The sequence below is a fragment of the Xenopus laevis genome, chromosome 1L (assembly GCF_017654675.1).
Source record: "Xenopus laevis strain J_2021 chromosome 1L, Xenopus_laevis_v10.1, whole genome shotgun sequence".
Lineage (NCBI taxonomy): Eukaryota > Metazoa > Chordata > Amphibia > Anura > Pipidae > Xenopus > Xenopus laevis.
The window spans coordinates 113,698,440-113,719,803 of NC_054371.1; the positions used below are offsets into that span (position 1 = coordinate 113,698,440).

The 21,364-nt window shown below is 36.4% G+C and overlaps 1 protein-coding gene across 1 annotated transcript in view; it reads left to right on the forward strand.

Annotated features, from left to right (window-relative positions):
* LOC108720006 (interleukin-12 receptor subunit beta-1) overlaps positions 1 to 12,049 on the forward strand; it is a 39,336-nt gene extending 27,287 nt beyond the window's left edge. Inside the window, exons 6-14 of the mRNA XM_041584403.1 lie at positions 270 to 342; positions 3,959 to 4,027; positions 5,292 to 5,368; positions 6,796 to 7,000; positions 7,917 to 8,090; positions 8,604 to 8,693; positions 9,444 to 9,599; positions 9,754 to 9,894; positions 11,303 to 12,049. Of these exons, the coding sequence (XP_041440337.1) occupies positions 270 to 342; positions 3,959 to 4,027; positions 5,292 to 5,368; positions 6,796 to 7,000; positions 7,917 to 8,090; positions 8,604 to 8,693; positions 9,444 to 9,599; positions 9,754 to 9,894; positions 11,303 to 11,400 (1,083 nt within the window). The 3' untranslated portion in view covers positions 11,401 to 12,049. The remainder of the gene's footprint in view (positions 1 to 269; positions 343 to 3,958; positions 4,028 to 5,291; positions 5,369 to 6,795; positions 7,001 to 7,916; positions 8,091 to 8,603; positions 8,694 to 9,443; positions 9,600 to 9,753; positions 9,895 to 11,302) is intronic.
* The last annotated feature ends 9,315 nt before the right edge of the window (positions 12,050 to 21,364 follow it).

The window sequence follows — 21,364 nt, forward strand, 5'->3', positions numbered from 1 at the left end:
TGACAAAGCTCACAAAGCCAAAGTAAGTGGTATAATTAGAATGTTGAGCTTTAGAAGGGAAACTTCATGTTCTACCAAACAATTGAGGAGTTTATCTGTTTACAAAGTTATTGAATATTGCATTTTACAGAAAATTACTTGTCCCTTTGTACTACTGGGACCTATTCTTATACCTGACCATAACCCCAGAACTTTAGTTAGGTTTAGATATTCAAAAATATCTTGATTGCTTGATTAAAATGTTCTTTCAAATACATATTTTTCCCTAGAAAATGTGTGATTCATATGAGGAAAATGAATCACCCACATGTGATATAAATGCTGGCTGGAGAAGCTGCCTGGGTATGTTTTTTTCTTCCAAACAGTTATGTTTCCTGGCAAATACATTTTAATCTGTCTTGCAAATGATTATATATGATTACTTGTTTTAATCAGAAGATTCTGTTGGCTGGGTTCTTAGATTAATCTGAACCAAATTAAAGGAAATTAAAGGTATTAATAACCTATTCACATTAGCTTTGTAATTGTCATGGGGAAATTATACCTATGTCCTGTTTGTGTAGAGCATTAGCAGTACAAGAAAAATAACCCAATAAATGATTATAAAGAAACTGCTTTTGTAGAGAAGCTTAAGTTCAGTTTAGTTTGCAACTTATTTTCAGCTGTAGTTGTAGATTGGGAAGTATTCATTATAAAAATAAATATACACCACAAAAACTGTAGGTCGATAGAAAGTAAAGAATGGTTGCCTTGACCTGCCTGACTATTATTTAGTGGTTGTTAGGCTCCCTTATTATATAATTTAAAATTCTGCACCACAAAGATAATAAGTTATTGTGGTGTTTATACAAATGGCCTGTAGATGTCGCTGTGTTCAGACATACTGTGCATACTTCCAGTCAGCTTAAAAGTGAAAGTTACAGTTGTGGAATGCCTCCATGAATCTGCTAATAAAGCACTGTTATGCTCTACAAGGATGGCTCTTCTACCTCTGCAGCAGCCTGCACCTTTTCTTCCAAACCCTGGTGAGCCCACCATACCTTTTACTGCTTGGATCCGTATGTTTGAAAATTACATTATTGCTGCTGACCAAGGGGAGATTCCTGCTGCTAGAAAGCGTGCTTTACTTATTCACTGCCTGGGAGCAAAGGGACAGCGTATATTCTATACATTACCATTACCTGATGATACTTATGAAACTGCTCTTACTGCTATAAAGAACTTTTTTTGTGCCAAGAGTAAATGTGGTTGCTGAAAGGTATAAATTCCTCCAACATGGACAATTTGTAGCAGTTTTGAGAGAGCTGGTTGTTACCTGTGAGTTTGGGACTCTAACAGATGAAATGCTAAGAGACCAAATAGTGGGGAAAAAAAAACTCACCTCGCATTAGAGAGAGACTCCTAGAGCAGGATTTAACCCTTGCAAAGGCTATTACAGTTGCTAGCCAAATTAAAACAGCAGTAGCAGAGGCTAAAACTCTCAGGGAACTGCTGGGAATGTACAGATTGTGAATTCAGCACTGTGGCCTAATAATGCACAGTCACAGGCAAAATACAGTGCTAAGGAAAGGGATTCACCTACACTGCAAAACCGTGCAGCAAATACAAATATAAAATACTTTTGCTGTGGTTCAATACAACACACTGCAACAAAGCAACACTTCACTGGGCTGTGCAAAGAACTTTGTACACAAAGTTAAGTTGAGACCAGATGTAAAACCAGTACACCAGAAATTGAGGAGCTTGCCCTACTCTATAAGGGAGACTGTCTCACAGGAACTAAAGAAACTGGTAGAGCAAGATGTGATTGAAAAATAAGAATCCTCTGAATGGGTTTCACCAATTGTTGTAACAATGAAGAAAACTGGAGGTATTCGATTGTGTGTTGATCTCCATGAACCTAATAAAGAAGTTGTTATGCATAATCAACCCTTGCCACACATAGAGGAAATATTTTCAGAACTCCGAGGAGCAAAATTCTTTTCTATTCTGGATCTTCAGAGTGCTAATTATCAAGTATTACTGCATGAGGAAAGTAGAGACCTCACTGCATTTATCACCCATGATGGTTTGTTTCAGGTTCAAGCGTGTACCTTATGGACTGGCTTCAGCACCGAGTTGTTTTCAAAGACTGATGTCTTCTATACTCCATGGCATACCTGGTGTAGAATGCTACTTGGATGATATAATTGTCTACGCTCCAACTATGGATCTTCATGACAAGTACCTAGAAAAGGTTGTGAAATGCATTGATTCTGCAGGACTGAAACTGAACCTTTCCAAATGCCACTTCAGACAAACTCAGCTGTCATTTCTGGGTCATATAATCTCACAAGATAGATTACTGCCTGACCCTGACCATGTCAATGCTGTTACACAAGCACCACCTTCATCTGATTTCCAGACCTTACGAGCTTTCTTAGGTCTTACTTCATGGTATTCTAAGTTTATTCCCAACTATGCTTCAGTTGTGGAGCCACTTAGAGCACTACTACGTGGAACTTTAAGTCTGGTGTGGTCAGCGTCTGCTTAACATAGCTTTGAAATAGTGAAACAGCTAATTGTGAGCAGTCCAGCACTAGCTTTATTTGATCCTGCACTACCCACTATGGTTACTACAGATGCTTCAGACTATGTCGTTGGTGCAGTTCTCACACAGATCCATGCTGATCATACAGAGAAAACTGTTGCATTTGCATCCAGAGCACTTACAGAGCGTAAGTATTCCACTGTTGAAAAACAAGCTCTAGCGTGTGTTTGGGAAATAGAAAAATGGAGAACCTACCTATGGGGTAGAGAATTTACCTTATGCACTGATCATAGCCCTTTAACTATACTGCTTACAACAAAGGGACTAGGAAGAGCTGGAATGCGTATAGCTAGATGGTCAGCAAGGCTACTGAATTTCAACTACAAAATACAATACAAACCAGTTTTGAAAAATGTTACTACTGATTGTTTGTCACGTTTACGTTTACCTGCAGCTTCTGATATACTGGATGAGGACATAGAAGTTGTAGAATTGACTGATTTACTATCATCCACAGTTACAGCTGCTGATTTTAAGCAAGCTTGCCTCACAAAATACTGTGCCTACAAAATCATCTACTGCTGACATTGTGAAACATCAACAAGCCAAATGCAAGGCTTATAAGAGGTGCAAGAGAAGTACACTTTCAGCCTGGATCTTTAGTCAGAATTAAGAAACTAGAAATACTGAAACTGAAATCTAAATTTACTAAACCACATGAAGTGAGATGCCAGCGAGGACCATACACATATGAACTGTCTGATGGATGCATATGGAATGCAAGTCGTCTTGCTCCTGTTAGATATGACTTTGGAGAAGCTCCATTTGATGAAGGACATTTTCCTACTCCTGATGTCAACTGCAATAGGCCTGAAGAAAGTGAACCTATAATGCATACTGAGAGAATCACAAAATTACCTGCATGGACCCAGGGCTATATGATGTGAATAATGTATATTATGGCTTTAAGATGCATTGTTGTTGTTTATTACATTTGCCCAAATACTTTCCTACTATAGGGGGGGGATATGTGGTGTTTATACAAATGGCCTGTAGATATCACTGTGTTCAGACATACTGTGCATACTTCCTGACAGCTTAAAAGTGAAAGTGAAAGTTACTGTTGTGTAATGGCACACAAATCTGCTAATAAAGCACTGTTATACTCTACTCATCCTCGGCTAAAACATAACAGTTATACTGTATGATGGATAGACATCCAATCAAAATATCCCATGATTCCTATTCCACCTGTTTGGATCAGCATGTCCACAGGAACTCCGCTAATGGTATTTCTTTAAAAATAGACACCTGAAGCTTTCAGAAAAAAATGTCTGTACCTGTAGGAATATATTCATTCAGCCATTCATTCACAAATAAATCTCCTCTGTTGAGCTGTAGCCCACATTTTTGTTTTTTGTTTTTTAGAAATGTTCACTATGTCTCTGGATGGGAACCATGTTTACTACATCCAGATCCGCCACAAATATAAAAGAGGTATATGGAGTGAATGGAGTGATTCTGTTTTTGTCCCAACAGGTAAATAAAAAATGAATAATACTTTTTAGATTGTTCTACAATAATCAGTGGATGATATTGCTCACAGAGAACAACTGTCCTTCACAACCTTACAGTCTGACTTTACATAAAGTCCCCAAAAACTCAGGAATTACTACTGATGCACCTCATGACTAATTTCATTCCTAATTGTTTTATGAAAGTGGAAATTTTACCAGTCATGTTCCAAAAATTATGATTAATTTTACATATTAACCAAACTTAAATATACTGTATAATATCAATATGATATTGATTAGGAAACAATTAACAGAATGGGCAGGTCAGCTGGCAGAACTGACCAACAGGAGGAACTGCTGATTATATTTCTTTAAATTAGCAGTGTAAAAACTGCTAATATTTTGAAAACTATAAAAAAATTAATGTGAATTGCAAAAGTGCTTAGCACAGAGCTCTGAACAATCTTTGTTATTAGGATTTATATTTCCTTTAGATTTGTCACAATAATTTATGTCATACAACATATGTCACTAAAGTACTGAGATTAATACTGCTACCAGTGGATGTGATGGCCAAAACTTCTAAGGGGACATTTACAAATGAAATGTTTACAGTGTAGAGTGAATATTAATTTAATTCCTTAAGGTTTTTGCTTCCAAACAAGTTCCTGCAGTTTCACTTCTTTGACAAAGCATCCATCCTGCCTGAGGAATGGTGCACCACTGTGGCTGCAGACACTGGGGAACGATAACTACTTGGTGGTAGCTCCAGGGTTGCATCAAAGGGTTTGCAAAACACAAATGCAGTTGCATCCAGTTTGATGCATCAGGGTCCAGCTTGGAGCTTAGCCAAAATTATGCCTGAATCATAGAAAAAGCAAAGCAATATGGGTAAAAAATTGCACTTTGTACCTGTGCTTATAAACAACCATGGTAGTCTCATCCTAAAACTTGCTTTATGAGTGCCACTCTGTAGATTGAAACTGTAACAGCATGAATAGCCGTAGGCTGACCAACTGGGTCTGATTAGACTTAGCTGTGTAATGATGTTATAATTTTGTTTATACGTGTTGATCAAGCACCGACAAAAATCCATATTTCCAGATTTTTATATGAGCATGTGGAGCAGGCGAATAAACTTGACTTCATCAAAATATTAACATTAATATTAACAGATTCAACTGGTATAGGGTAATTTTTTCAAATTGTTTTGAATGTCTTAAGCAGCTATTTTTTTTATTTAGATCTTACTAAACTGGAAATTAAATACACAGTGGGAAAACTCCAAGATGGAAGACGAAATCTAACTCTACAATGGAAGGTAGGTATACCTTCCATACCTTAACTATTAACTATTACACAGAATTGAGTTAAAATCTCTTTACATATATCATTCCAGTCATTTAGGAGTAATTTTGACAGAAGTCAGGTTTTATTCTGCTCCTCAATTCTAGGTAGTGGTATGCAAATGTAATTATATGCCATTAGCCTTGAGAATGGTACACATTTCTATTTCTTAAATAAACAACTGTGCATGATGTATTTAATTAATCTTCCTTCTTTTATTCTGTAATGTGGAATGTTAAGTTTAAAACGGCTCATGTTGCTTCAGTAGTTCTAAGATTACTATCCGATCTCACATCAGGTTGCATTTATATCAATATTAGAGGTAGCACTATATGTTAAGATGCATGGTGGTGCATGTTTTAATATATATAAATACAATTATACCAAAAGGCCATACAACACATCTAGTTATACTCAAACAGTAGTACTGTATTCACCATGAAACAAGGATAATGATCCAAAAAAGGTTCTATATAAGGAGATGCTGCAGCATTGCTAGTGTTTTATATTGTGTGCTGTAGAATGAAACCTCTCCCTTGGCTTTGAGTATTCTGATCAGAATCCCAGCACTAAACTGTTGATTCCCTACAAGGGCAAAAATGGTCTATCTTTGGGATCTGATCTGCACTTATTCCCAGCTGTGATTTAAACCTGGTGGCTATGTATTAACTTGGTGGATTTGTTAAGGTAGAAAGAAGAAGAAAAAAACCTTTTAAAGGGGACCTGTCACCCAGACATAAAAAGCTGTATAATAAAAGTCCTTTTCAAATTAAACTTCAAAATTATTTTTTTATTAAAGCATTCATGGCTGTTGTAAACTTGTTTAAAAATCTCAGCATCTTATGCATAGAGGCGGGGCAGGCAATTTCTTTCACTTTCCATTCAGCACTTAGTAGATTCCCCACATTCCCCCTCTCTCTGTACTGTTTAATTGTGTAGCCAGGGCATGGGGATGAACATCAGGTCCCCCATTCTGGTGTACAAACAAGATTCTGAGATGATACAAGGCTTGTCTTAATAACAGTGTCCACAAAATGGCTCCTGCCTGCTTGATATAATTAGAAATTCCCAGACTGAAGAAAATAAGATTCAAATTATTAATATCATGTAATTAAAGTTTATTTTCCTTGACTAATCTGATAAAATAGGATTTGGAATATTTTTTCTGGGATAGGTTCCCTTTTGAGCATTACTTATGTGTTCTACCTCATCTCTATCATTATATCTCTACTCAAAGTTTATATATACATAAAACTGTGTTGCTTTTTATGGCATTAAATGCAAGTGTTCCCATACAACTACTTCCTACTTTGTCTTTTCCTTTCAAATATCCAAACTGTGAAAAATGAACACATTTGAGTTTCTTAGTATGGTATATGATTTCTGAATGCTCACCCACAGGATGCCCTAAAGGAGCAAGGAAATTTAACATACACAATCAGGCTAGCTGTCCTTTCATGCCCAGTCCCCGCATTTGAGATCAATACAACAACCAGTGGGTTCACAATGGATATATCTGGAGCCTTCTATAACCTCACAGTTGAAGCTTTCAATTCAGCTGAAAAAACACCTCTTTGGTCATCTGTCATTGAAGAAGATGTTAGAGGTATATGTTATTCTTGCTGAATTATAGCACGGTATAGTTTGGGAACTGATATTATTATTATTTATCAATATTTTATATGTCCTGTATTACATAAACACTTTGGGACTGATACTTATTTTCTCTGTTCAGTTGGATGCTGTAATACAAAGCACACATAATGACTGCAGCTTGGTGGTTGTTTGTTGCATCAATCTTAAGCACTACCCAGTGATTAACATCTACAACAACATCTGCTTGCACCAGTGCAATTGCCCATAGCAACCAATCAGAAGCTTTGCTTTTTTCACTTCTACCTGGTAATTGACTGATGACTGCTAACTACTAATTGGTTGCTGTTAGGGATGCACCAAATCCACTATTTAGGATTTGGCAAACCCCTGAATCCTTTGTGAAAGATTCGGCCGAATACCGAACCGAATCCTAATTTGCATATTCAAATTAGGGGTGTGAAGGAAAAACATTTTTTACTTCCTTGTTTTGTGACAAAAAGTCATGAGATTTCCCTCCCCGTCCCTTATTATGCAAATTAGGATTTGGATTAGGTTCGGCCGGGCAGAAGGATTTGGCCGAATCCTGCTGAAAAAGGCCAAATCCTGACCGCATCCCGAACCGAATCCTGGATTCGGTGCATCCCTAGTTGCTGTGGGCAACTGCACCTAAATGAGCCATGTGACCTATATAATTATTGTTCATCCCTCTTCCCCAGAATCCACTGAATACCAAATACAGTATGTGTCACGTACTTTTTACTTGCACAGGCTACTGACAAGGTGGACATGGGTATATATTCGTGCATGATTCCTGGAAAAATAAACATTATTTTAAATTAAAAGTCACAATAAATGCACCAATGCTAAGTGCAACTTTTTTATATATGGCGTTTTTATGTTTTCACTAATAATATTGCTCTCTTTAGAAATACCATTTCAGAATGTCACTTTGGATAATAAATTCCTGACTGTGCACTGGAGGGTACAGGACAAAAGAAAAGGCAATTACTGTATTGAGTGGCAGCCTACTAGAATGACAAGTCTCTTATCCAACAGATCAACAGGAGTCTATGAAAAAGCAAAGAAAAGAATATTTCTAGGTATGTTGAGTTGTAGTGTAGCCCAAAGATAGCATGTAACTGCACAGATTGGTAACATATACTGCAAATAGGCAAATAGATTTCCACCTGTCCTGGAGAAAATTACCTGTTAGGATTTCCAAATTAGGAAAAGACCAGACTGTAACGTGAATCATATCTCCACCCCTAATGTTACTAACCCACCCACAAAATGGCACCCACTCTTCCATTATATCACAAATAGGAATGGGGGAATATTTTCGACTTGTTTCGCCGTGATAAGCCCCAGTGTCACCAGCCATGCCCCGGTCCAAATTTTACAGATTTTAAAAATGGCAACCCTAACTACAAATAACTCATCTATTCTGTTTGTCAATAGTGCATTATAAATGATTGCCCTCTTATGCTGGAATCAGACAGTTAGAGCAGATGTCAGTGACTCCCAACATCAGTGTGTTGGGTGCAACCACAGAAAACTAGTGAGGCTAGAGAGATGGCATTATTTTAATCATAATTTATTATTTATTTCCACAGGGAGATTTCAGCCAATGCAGTGTTACAGGATTGTGGTTCATAAATTTACCAAAGGACAGTTTACTTTTGGAACGACTTACTACTTCAGACGTAAGTTTGCAATCAGGAGCATCCGGTTGCCTCAGGAACTTGTTGTCAGGATCTCTCCATTACCATTTAAATGCAGTTGTCTAAAAGTTCCTTTTACAGTTACTAAGTACCTGCCAAAACTGCATGGCCTCATATAGTTGAAAGTGTGCCATTATCCCATTGCTCTTTTCTAAGTCAGCAAGCCTTCTCACAGTCTTTTTATACATACTATTCCACTTACCTAAAGCTCACATACTATTATGATTACCAATCTGTCTTGCCATCTGCTTCTGAACTACCACTCTAATGATTGGCTGGCTGGGAGTAAGGGTTAGTTCACACAAGGAGATTCGGGGAGATTTTGTCGCCTGGCGACTAATTGCCTCGACTTCTGGGCGGCAATCTCTGCGCGACGCGTGTGCTTTAGTGCAGGTGACTTTTCATATTAGCGGATAGGAAGACACGAGGAGGCAGTTCGGGGAGATTGTCGCCCAGAAGTCAAGGTGATTAGTTGCCAGGTGACAAAATCTCCCCGAATCTCCTCGTGTGAACTAACCCTAAAAGTTCAGCAAAGGATGGCGAGCTGTAAATTGGATATCTTTTGTCTTAACTGCTAGTAAGCATGCAAACTGTCGTTATCATTTGTGCTTATTTATAGTTCTCATGTATGGAACTGTATTGTTGTTTCTTTAAATCATATATTTGACACCTATAACCCTTCCCCAAAATGTGCTTTTATTATTATTATTATTATATAAATTTTATTTTCAGCTTCATTAAGTGTAGGGCCAGGAAACTTCACAGTGATGTATATTACTGAGGACTCAGTTCTGCTGAAATGGGACAAACTTGATCTGCGTCAGTGTCAAGGACTTATACAAAATTGGGTTCTAAACATCACAAACCATGAAAAAAAACTTGTAAAAGGTTAGGCATTAATCTGAAATTTCCATTGTTTTTTCCTTTGTGGTATGTGATTAATCTTCATGTTTGGCTTGTAAAAACCAATGTGGCTTGTGTTTGGCATAAGACAATAAACCAGTAAATCTGTTAACACACAAATATATTGTGCCTCCAACAGTGTATTATATAAATGCTTCAGTGACTCAGTATCCTGTAGAGAATCTCGTTTTGGGATCCAATTATACATTTGAAATCAAAGGGATCACCATTTTTGGAGAGTACACTGGAAGCAGGTGGACTGCTATCGATTTAAGGGAAGGTAACGAAAAAGTACAATTTGTGGAATTGCAAGAATGCAATTGGCATTTACATTAATAATACAAAAATGTATATTTATTAATTTGTGCTATCAGTTCACTGCATTCATTGATAGGTTTTTGTGACTTATAAACAAATATGCAAATATAATATGGAGGCTTAAACGTTTGCAACTATTATCCAGGATGTAGTTTCTACTTTGAAAGACAGAACTGCAGTTGCTTCAAAATAAAGGTACATAGGGGTACAACATCACCAAATATAAAAAAAAAATTAATTTTCTAAGAAAATGTGCATTTTGTTAGAAAACGAAAGGTTTGATGCCTTTTTTCTGCAAGAGAGAAACTACAAGATTACTGGGTTTTATACTGGTAAAATATAGATTCAAGGATATGTCTGTTTTAAAGTTTAAGGATTTTTTTCTTTTTGATTAAAACGGTAGACTGGTTCGAATAGGTGGGCATGGGTATATAAGTCGGGAGTGAGTTGGGTTAGGGCTTGGCATCGGTCAAATAATTTTTCTGACCTTTAATAATACACCTCTGTATTTAATGTATATAGTTAAAGATCAAATCATGGGGTTGTTCACCTTTAAATTAACTTTTAGTATGATGTAGATATTTGGAGCAGGGTCGGACAGAGGGGCCCAGGGCCCCCCACGCACCCGCACAGCAGCGCAATGTTTTTGCCGTGACCACCCGACAAAGGGAGGTTGCCGCAGGAAGAAGCCACTGATCTGAGTGCGGATCTGCGTTGGCGAGGCCCACAAGAGCCAGGGGCCCACCGGGTTTTTTCCCCAGTGTACCGCTGGCCCAGTTCAACCCTAAATCTGAGACAATCTGCAATTGGTTTTCATTTGTTATTATTTGTGCTTTTTTAATTATTTCGTTTTATATTCAGCAACCAATTGCAATTTCAGCAGTTTGGTTGCTATAGTTCAAATTACCCTAGCAACCATACACTGATTTGAATCTGAAACAGTATAAAAAAGTAGCAATAACAATACATTTGTAGCCTTACAGAGCATTTGTTTTTAGATGGGGTCAGTGACCCCCATTTGAAAGCTGGAAAGAGTTAGAAGAAAAAGGCAAATAAGTAATGAAGGCCAATTAAAAGGTTGCTTGGAATTGGTAATTCTGTAACATACCAAAAATTAATTTAAAGGTGAACCACCCCTTTAAGAAGCAGGTTTTTAAATTTCCATTATAGTTTTTTTATGTTTCAACAATTTTTATTGACATTTTTTAAAAGTTTTTGACGTTCTAAAGTTACAGACATCCACTGTCATAACAGAAAACAAATCACAAGTCTACATTTTACATTTTTAACATCAAGTATTACAAATGTGTTTTACATACACACATATTTTCCACTAGAATTTTTAATAACCAGTGCTCATATGATTGTAGTTTTCCATGAGAATGACGTCTGGATTCCTAAATTAATTGGAGGAATATTTGCCTTTCTGGGTTTTGTTGGTCTCTTTTACTTTGTCATTGTAAGGTAAGAGACGCTTATTGTCAGAGATATTACATACAGTGTATATGTAGAAACCCTGGCCCCAATATTTGTTGAAATATGACTAGAACTGAACTACTGTGAAGGCTCCATACATAAATAGTGCCACTTGACTCCACAAATAAACCATGCACACAATATTGATTCGTACATTTTTACATTTGGTCAATAGAACTAAAATACTTCTTTGTAGCTTTCTGTTATGATCTTCCCTGAAGATCTTTTTTAATGCCACCCATAAAAAGTTATGCATGGTAAGAAAGTTCCTCTTCTCCAGAAAAAAGTCTCTCCCATGTTTCAGATTTCAGTTACAGCGTTGGGATCCCTTATCAAGAAAGCTCAGAATAACGCAAAGGCTATCTCCCATAGATTACATTTTAACAAATTTTTTTTAAATTGATGATGACTTATTAGCTTTATTTAATATGTCTATTATTTTTTAGCAGACTTAAGGCATGGAGATATAAAAATACAGAAGGCCCCTTATCAGTAAAACCCCAGGTCCCAAGCATTTTGGGTATAGATCCTTTACTATACTATATTAGGGCTACAACACTAGTTATTTCATGCCGAACACCAATACATGTTTTACCAATATATGTTGTGTTTTATTTGTACTGGTATGGGATCTGTTATCAGGAAACCCATTATCCAGAAAGCTCCAAATTACAGAATGGCCGTCTCCCATAGACTCCATTATATTGAAATAATCCAATTTTTTAAAAAAATATTTCCTTTTTCTCTGTAATAATAGTACCTTGTACTTTATCCAAACTAAGTTATAATTACAGGAGAACTAAAGCCTACTTAAAGAAGTAGGCTGGAAATTTAGTACATTATGTTTTAAGCTTCTGTGCCAGCCCAAGGCAACCACAGCCTTTTAGCAAGGAAGATCTGTGCCTCCAAAGATGCCCCAGTAGCTCCCCTCTTCTTTTCTACTGATTCACTGTACATGCTCTGTGCTGCTGTCACTTACTGAGCTTAGGAACTAACAGTTCTCATGAAATATAACTGTCACAAAATAAGGCGGATTAGTAATTAATACAGATGATTACTACATTGCAGCACAAAAACCAGTGCAACTAGTATCATAATGTAATAATCTGTCCTGTAGCAACAGCTTATATTACAGACCAACCTTATTTTCTGCTTGATAATTTGCGACGACCCCTAAGCTTAGCTTCTCAACAGCTGCTCAGAGCATGATGGTGACCTCCTGTGACAAATTTGAAATCCTGTATCATTGCTGCTATTGAGAAGCTGAAACTTTAGGCTGGTGCAGTAAGGTCATTATATAAAATATGGCATTTTTAGCCACATTCATTTTTAGGGTTGAATTCTCCTTTAATCCTTATTGCAAACAAAACCAGCCTATTGGGTTTCTTAAATGTTTACATGAATTTCTAGTAGAGTTAAGGTATGTAGATTAAAATTACAGAAATATCCATTATCTGGAAAAACCCAGGTCCTGAGCATTCTGGATAACAGGTCCCATACCTGTATTATACTTTAGCATGTTCTCTGTTGACTGGAGTTTGGTCAGCATACCCCTGCAGGCTGGATATGGGTTCTTAAACATAACAGAACTGAGACCTGGTAACATTATCCAGCTCACATCAAAATAAAGTAGCAAATGAAAGCACATAAGCTAAAGTGGATAACTTAAAGGAATTCTAGCATGAGAAAACATGCTTTTTACAAAATGTATCAGCAAAATTCTGCATTGAAATCCATTTTTCAAAAGAGCCAGCAGTTTTCTAACATTTCATTTTGAAATCTGACATGGAACTAGACATGTTGTTAGTTTCCCAGGTGCCCCCAATAATGTGACTTGTGCTCTGATAACCTTCAGACACTCTTTTAGATATCACCACCCTCCCTTCCCCCCCCCCCCCAACAGCCTATCAACAGTAGAACAAAGGGAATGTAACAAGATAACAGCTCCCTGGTAGATATGAGAATAGCACTGGCCATAGCAATAGTAAAAATCCAAGTCCCACTACAACTTCTTCAGTTACATTGAGTAGGAAAACATTAATCTAAAAGAATTTCCATAGTGAAGTGCTGGCTCTTTCTGAAAGCACATGACCAGGTAAAATGGCCCAAGATGGCTGCATACACACCAATATTACAACTAAAAAAGTACATTTATTAGTTCAAGAACAACATTTTAAATGGTAGAATGAATCACATGCAATGTACACAGTGTCATTTACTAATAAAAACTGTACCATAAAAAATCATGATAGAAGTTAGCCACAACTATTGTGGATCACAGCACATTTCAGAATGTTTTAGGGTGAGCCGGTCGAACAAGTTGAAAAAGCACTAGATTCTTGTTTGGTTCTGAAGTGAATATTTTCTTATTTTCAGATGCAAAACAACCCTTTTTCCCAGTCCTCCAAACCCTAAAGATAGCAGTGCGCTTAAGTTTGAGTCCAATGTTATAAACTTTGTAAGTATATTCAAATTATTTTAGACATAGTGGCATATGCATGGACACATATTGATGAGTTACTTATACAAAGACATTCATGTAGAAAATAATGAAGTGATTGGATAGCTGATTCAGTACTTGTATATAGATCCTAAATGTATATATTCAACAGCAAATTACAATATTTTTCCTATTTCAAGCAACCAAAATGTGCTAAAAAGCTTAAAGGAGAAGGAAAGGTATTTTTTCTGCTTACAATCTAAAGGGCTTTTATTTTCATTGGGATCTAAATATATTCACCTGTTTAATAATGCAATATGTGTCTTCATATGTACTATGATACCCTGGCAAGCAAAGTTCATAAACTGCCAGCCAAATAGGACAGCAAATGTGTTTAATATAATAACATAAAAAATTCCAACAGGAACATAGCATCTTTCAAAATTTTAGTGCAATATCCACTATATGTAAACACCTATGCCGTAAATTGTGGAAGCTTTAGAATTCCATTGAATATTTGAAAGGATAAGTTACAAATCCCCAAAAAGATATAAAAGAATTGGGGTAATGTTTTATGAGGTTTATGGAACATAAACTTTACCTGCAAATTCTTAAGCAGAGGTTCCTAAACTACTTGCCTGATATCCAAAGTAGTTAATTACAAGCACCAAAGGATCGCTAGTTAGTGCCATAGTTGTGCTTATTCGTTCTGTGTTCTTCCTGGATTACAGGAGGGTGATTTTTAATATATATGCAGTATTTTGCAGGGTATGCGGAAAGTAATCATAAAAAAAACTTTTTTTGCAAATGCTCAGGATATAACTATTAAGGAATGTTAGAATGTATGTTTGATTTTCAAAATAATTATTTTCCTTGCTGAGTAAAACAGTTTTCATTTCAGAAAGAACTTTGGTTCAAAAGGTGTAAAGATGCTGTGTTATACCTGTACAAGAACTCAATACATCCTCTAAATATGTTCTGTTTAATACATACTTAATTTACTTAAATAATCTTTTCTTCTTTCTCAAGAAGAAGGTGCTTGTCCTTGTCGTCTTTGCAGTCCTATATATATATATCTATATATATACAGAACCCCAAAGGATCCGCACTCTCAGGTCTTATGCGTAAAAAAAGTTTTTTATTGCAAAGCTTACAGCCTAACGTTTCGGCCTCCTCCGAGGCCTTTATCAAATAAAGGCCTCGGAGGAGGCCGAAACGTTAGGCTGTAAGCTTTGCAATAAAAAACTTTTTTTACGCATAAGACCTGAGAGTGCGGATCCTTTGGGGTTCTGTGGATAACAATTTTGATACTGCACCCAGGCATATGAACTTTTTATTCGAGAGTGCTGGCTTTCTATGGAGCTATCAATATATATATATATATATATATATATATATATATATATATATATATATATATATATATATATACACACACATATATATACACACATATATATATATATATACACATATATATATATATATACATATATATATATGTATATAACCAAAGGAATGGTGCACACCGTAGACAAAATTAATACCTGGGTGCCAGCATGGGAAATAAGCAGTGAAAAAGGATTGCAGCACTCACAGGGTTTAAGTGAAAAAACAAAAAAATGTTTTATTATAAAGCCTCAACGTTTCGATCCCCTACAGGGATCTTCGTCAGGATCTTTGTTTGTTTTTGCTCCTGACGAAGATATATATATATATATATATATATACACACACACATTATTTATATATATATATATATATATATATATATATATATATATATATATATATATATATATATATATATATATATTAAGGATCCTAGACAATTTATTTATGCGCTAATATCAGGAGTAAGTTACCAAAATTTAATTTTTTTTTTATCAGATTACAATCAATACATTGTTTTTGAATGAAGAGTATGATCCTGCGTCTGCTGAGCCTCTGACAATAGAGTCAAATAAAGAACAGGAATTTTCAGAAATCAGTGACTGGATTACAAACACAGAGCAATCAGATAAACCGGTCTTTTCTGAAAATGATGCAGATCTTCCATTTCAATACCGGCGGCAAATGCATCCGACATCACCAGTAAATGACCCTGAAGTTACATGTGAGGATTTTTTGAAAAGCAATGTATCGGTTCACCAACCAAACATTTCAAACAAAATTGTCTCACATTTTAGCTATCCGGAAGACACCACATCTGTTGAAGAGTTATAATGCTTGGGATACAGTACTGATAATTAACAACTATTTTACTAAAATGTTCCACTATACGGCCAATGGTATCCAGTTATTCCTTCTAAAACGTCAGGTTTTCAGTTGAAACATCAACTGCCAATTTCCAAACTGGATCTTTACATGAAATACTGCATGCACTGGCGAGCAGCCAAACACAAGCCTAATATCTCCATGTGCAAGAACCAAGCATTAGCAAAAGTAGTAAAGATGGCGCCACCACCTGTAATGTTTGGTGGCAAAGGAACAATGGTCTGAGGAAGTTATTCAAGCTTTGGACTAGGGTCCCTGGTTCTAAGAATTAAAAAGAAATGACATTCTTCATCATTCCATAATTTTTACAATGTGGCAACAATTTTGGGAAGACCTGTCTTATTACAAAACCATAATTCCCTTGTTTATAGAGAATTTCCCATATACAGCATTTCTAGCCATATTCTATTTTACACTTTCCTTGTCCTTTAAAGGGATTGTTAACCTTTAAACACTTTTTTTCAGTTCAGCTGGTTTCAGATAGTTCACCAGAAATAAAGACTTTTTACAATTACTTTCTATTTGTGACTGTTTTTCTAATATTGAAGTTTCATTTTTCACTTTCTAAAGCAGCTCTCGGAGGGGGGGGGGGTGGTTGCCTCCGAGAGCTCTTTAACTGTTCTAAATTTCATTTAGTTAAAATGCAGAATCCCTGAATTTCATTAAAGGCAGCTATTAGAATTGATATAATTGTTGCTAATATTCCAAAGATACTGCTGAGGAATGTATCAACTCATGTAGCCATTAAATATATCCAATTGTAACAGTTTTGGAATGCTCTTGGATCACTGAGCTGCCAGACTGAAACACCACAGACAGGAACATTAAACTTTAAACTTTCTTTTTTTGGAAAATGGTAAAAAATAAAAGATGGAAACAATTGAAAAAATTCTTTGTTTATGGTGAACAATCTGAAAACAACTCAACTGGAAAAAGTATTTGGAAGGTGAACAACCCCTTTAAGGTAGCTGTTAGAATTGATACAATTGTTGCTAATATTCCAAAGATATTGCTGAGAAATCAACTCATGTAGCCACTGATTATATCCAATTGTAACAGTTCAGAATCTGCTCCTGGATCACTGATCTGCCAGACTGAGACACCAGAGACACTGACATTCAATTTTAAACTTTTTTGGAAAAATGATAAAAAAAATGGAAAGCAAAGTCTTTATTTCTGGTGAACAATCCGAAAACAACTAAACTGAAAATGTATTTGGAAGGTGAACAACCTCTTTAAGGCCACATACTCTTAAAGCTATACCCATTCCAAGCCACAGCTACACAATTTGTCTTAACACATACCTTATAGAGACCAACAATACAATGCACAGTGACTCTTAACCAAGACATTACTCTAAACAAGGCACTCATAATGCACCAAGCTTTGTGCATTTTACCCAGGCTAGAGAGACCAGCAATAGAATTCAGCAAGCTATTCTTAATAATACCCCGTATAGGAAAGCAATTTTGATAGTCGTTCATTGCTACAGAAGGTTCAACAAAACAATGAAGCCTTGGGGACATTACTCCACAGAACCTAAAAATGGGTGCTGGGCCTCCAGTTCTACATTACTAAAGTCTGCAAAATTGAATCAGTTTACAATACAGTGTTTTACAAATACATTTTCTAAATGCAGAAGCCATCAGTGCTAAGAAAACTTTTTCTGAACTCTATAGCAATGGGGGGGGGGGGGAATTGCTGCCCCAATTGCACTAGGAAACACCAGAGAGAACAACCCCATGATACTGGTTTTTAAAAAGGTTGTTCACCTTCCAACAGATAGTAAATACTTTTCCCAATTGCTTTCTATTTTCTATGTATGACCATTTTTCTAATATTAAAGGGTAAATTACATTTTTTACCTTCTAAATCGGCTCTGGGGGGAGTGCAGATCCTGTAAACTGCATGTAAACTGTTATAAATTGATACCTTTAGTTGATACATTTCTTTTTTTTGGCCCTGCTGAGTGGGTAAAAATGGTAAGAAATAAAAAATGGAAAGTAACGGAATAAAATCTTTATTTCTGAGGAACAATCTGAAAACAATTGCCTACTGCCTGATTAGGAGGTAGCAGAGCTATCAGAATTTCCCTGCGTCAATAAGTGGATCACTCAGTTGGGACACAGGAGGCAGGAGGAAGGCAGCAGCCTTGAAGTGCAAGGAACACAGTTTAACACAAGTACCTAAATGAATGGGGTTGGACACCCAGCTGGCTGCAGGTAAATTTGCAGGCTTGCAACTGTGCTTGTGATTGTAAGAGACCCATATGGAGTTGTAAAGAGGTTTTACCAAATTTGCTAAGTAAAATGTGGAATTGTTTGTAGGGAAAACTGTTAGCTTGAGGAAACATTCTATTTTTGTTCTAGAAACTATACAAAATAAAACTTTCTTGTGAAATGTTCTCTATTTACCTGACTTTCTAAGTCAGGTGTCATATGGAAAGTATCTATATAATAGCAGGCATTAAGTTTGTTCAGGTGCAGTAACCCTTAGCAACCATTAAGCTGTTTAGTTTTAAAGAGGTGAATAATGTGATTAGTTGATATAAGTTGTTAGACATGTAGCAAACTGTACACTTTTATTACATGACCAATTTATAGAGAAGATTGAGAATAGATGCTTTGCTAAACATGTGATCAATAAATGCTTATAGGTGGCTGATGGTAGCTAGACATGTAGCAAATGTTGTACCTTTTATAACCCCATTTCTTTTATAAAGGACAGGGCAGTCTCAAAAGAGCTACTTAGTTGCCTGGTGCCCTTCATCATGTACTTAATGCTGAGCATACGTTTAGTGACAACACAATTTGCATACATAATGGCAAAGATGGCTGGCTGCACCGGATAATAAAACCATGTTTAACTTATTCACCAGAAATATATTATTTTAGTTTGCAAAAAATGCTGTTTGTAATCTACATGTTGTAAAAAAATAAACTAATGTCACATGATAATATTCTGACAGGCTAAGCAAAGAGTGACCACAGTATCCTTCCTGGGAACCTTATGACCTTGGAGGACATTATTCCTAGAAATTTGATTGACTCAGTTAAAGTCACAGATACTCTGCACTAAAGGTCCCATGTTATAGCGATCTGGCCCTGGCACCCAACTTTCTTTACATGTTTGTGACTAGCAGTAAACTATGCAAAACCCCAGAAATTTTTAAAAATGCAGCTTTAGAACTAAATATTTTTTACTTTGGCTTTGGAAGAGTTTATAGATGGCACTGAATCCCATCTCTCATATGGGGCGAAGGGTGAATTTTCACCTCGGAAGGCTCCGCCACACTTTGCACAACTTTGTCAGACGTTAAATCACAGTGAATACCCAAATTTAACACTAATTGGCAGATGAATGCTGGCAAAGTTTTGACAGAGAAAATGCATCAGCACAAACATTTTTAAGCAACTTTTCGCTAGAATTACTTTCTTCCTAGTGAAACTTTGTTAACAAACTTATGCTTTTGTCAATTTAAATAAAGCGGTTAAATATAGGGCATATATCTGTCTTTATTAGTGAGTGTTGGTGAAATTGCTGGAAGTGGCCACATATTATTAAAAATGTCCAAGGAAGCAAAATAATGACAAAATATTTCCTCTATTGTACTAGACATGAGCCCATCCTAAAACAAATGTGGCATGAGCTTCAAATGGTTAAAACATTTTAAAAATATATATTTAACATTTACAACTTTTAAACATAATCCCACATTAAAATGTGAAAAAACTCCAGTGTTTTGTCTTTTTTTATTACTTTTTTGGCATACATGATATGATGTCACTGACTTGTTGATTGTTGTGGATATAGCTTCATCTTATCAATCTGGCAGGTATAAACTATAAATTGGCGATGCCCCTGCGAATTGTCACGTTGGCAATTTTTGGCTAGAAAAGCCCAATTCGCCCTTTAGTAAATTTGCCCCAAAGTGTGTTAATTTAACTAGAATATCTGCCTTTTAACTGTGCATCTGCCAAGAGTCAGACCCACACTAGGCCACCTGGTCTGCTGTCCAATCTCATATTGTGTCTATAAAAGAAACCCAATACCAAAATCCCAGTGCAACTTGGTTCAAGTTGTGGGTCAAACCTTACTGTATAAAATCCATAGAAGGATTTACCCATGCCCACAATTTTTGCATCCCTCATCCTTTAAATTGGAAAATTTGGGACAACTGTGCTGAAATCCCTACAACTCCATGGATGCCTTTCTTCCATCACTCCCCATTGTAGAGGGTCATTTTTATATTTGACTGCACAAATTATATCACAGATACACATGAGCACTTTCTCGCTTGTGTTTCTGTTTAAGGTGGGTTATTGGGAGGTACTGCATGTCTTTTCGTAACACGGGCTTTATGGCACTTAAAAAAGATCCCACTAGATGGCACTCTTATAAAGTGAAATATGTCAGAGCTACCAAGAGGAAAAACAGTGAAAGATAATTGGTGATTAAAATTTATGGGGCATAAACTCAATGCAAGTGACTGGTAAATACTAACTATCATCACATACGGGCAGCAGTTGTGCATGCAGTGAGATAAATGAACTGTGGTATGTTTGTTAGAGTAGATGGGCTATGCTTTTGTACTATTTTCTAAATGATCAGACTATGAGAAGACGGCACTACATACCTTCTACTGTTGCATTTTTATCTGGACATTTCTAGTTCAGTGATTTAGTAGCAGGAGGCTACCAAACCACTGGGGTATGGGAAAGAGCCTCACTGATCAAGGAATAACCAGATTGAGTACTGATAGGGTCCACACTGGGCAACCATAGCTCCATAAGGAGTTTTAGTGGGTAGCTACCTGGGGGAATTACATTTATTCGTGAATACCAAATAAATTAGGAAATAGGGGCATGGTAGGCCACCAGGAAAGGGTGAAGTGATAAGTTCTGCCTAATAACCACTAAGTAGGAATGGGTACGCTTTCAGTTGTACAAGCAGGGCACCAACCTGAACTTTGAAAAGCATCTTTGTATTTAAATTGTTGCCAGTCACAGAGTATAACCTTCAAATGGGAACGATTAAGGTAAACAAACTTACTTATCTTTTACCAGATTGTGGCAAACTGTTGACTTTGACCTCAGGACTTCTATGGATCATAGACCTACTTCTATAACCTAAGAGCATAATGGCGTAACACCCCTGCACATTGATAGTGAGAGAGGTCAGAGGGATCACTATGCCCGGACTTCCCCACTTGCTGTTTTCATTCTACTAACCCCACCAC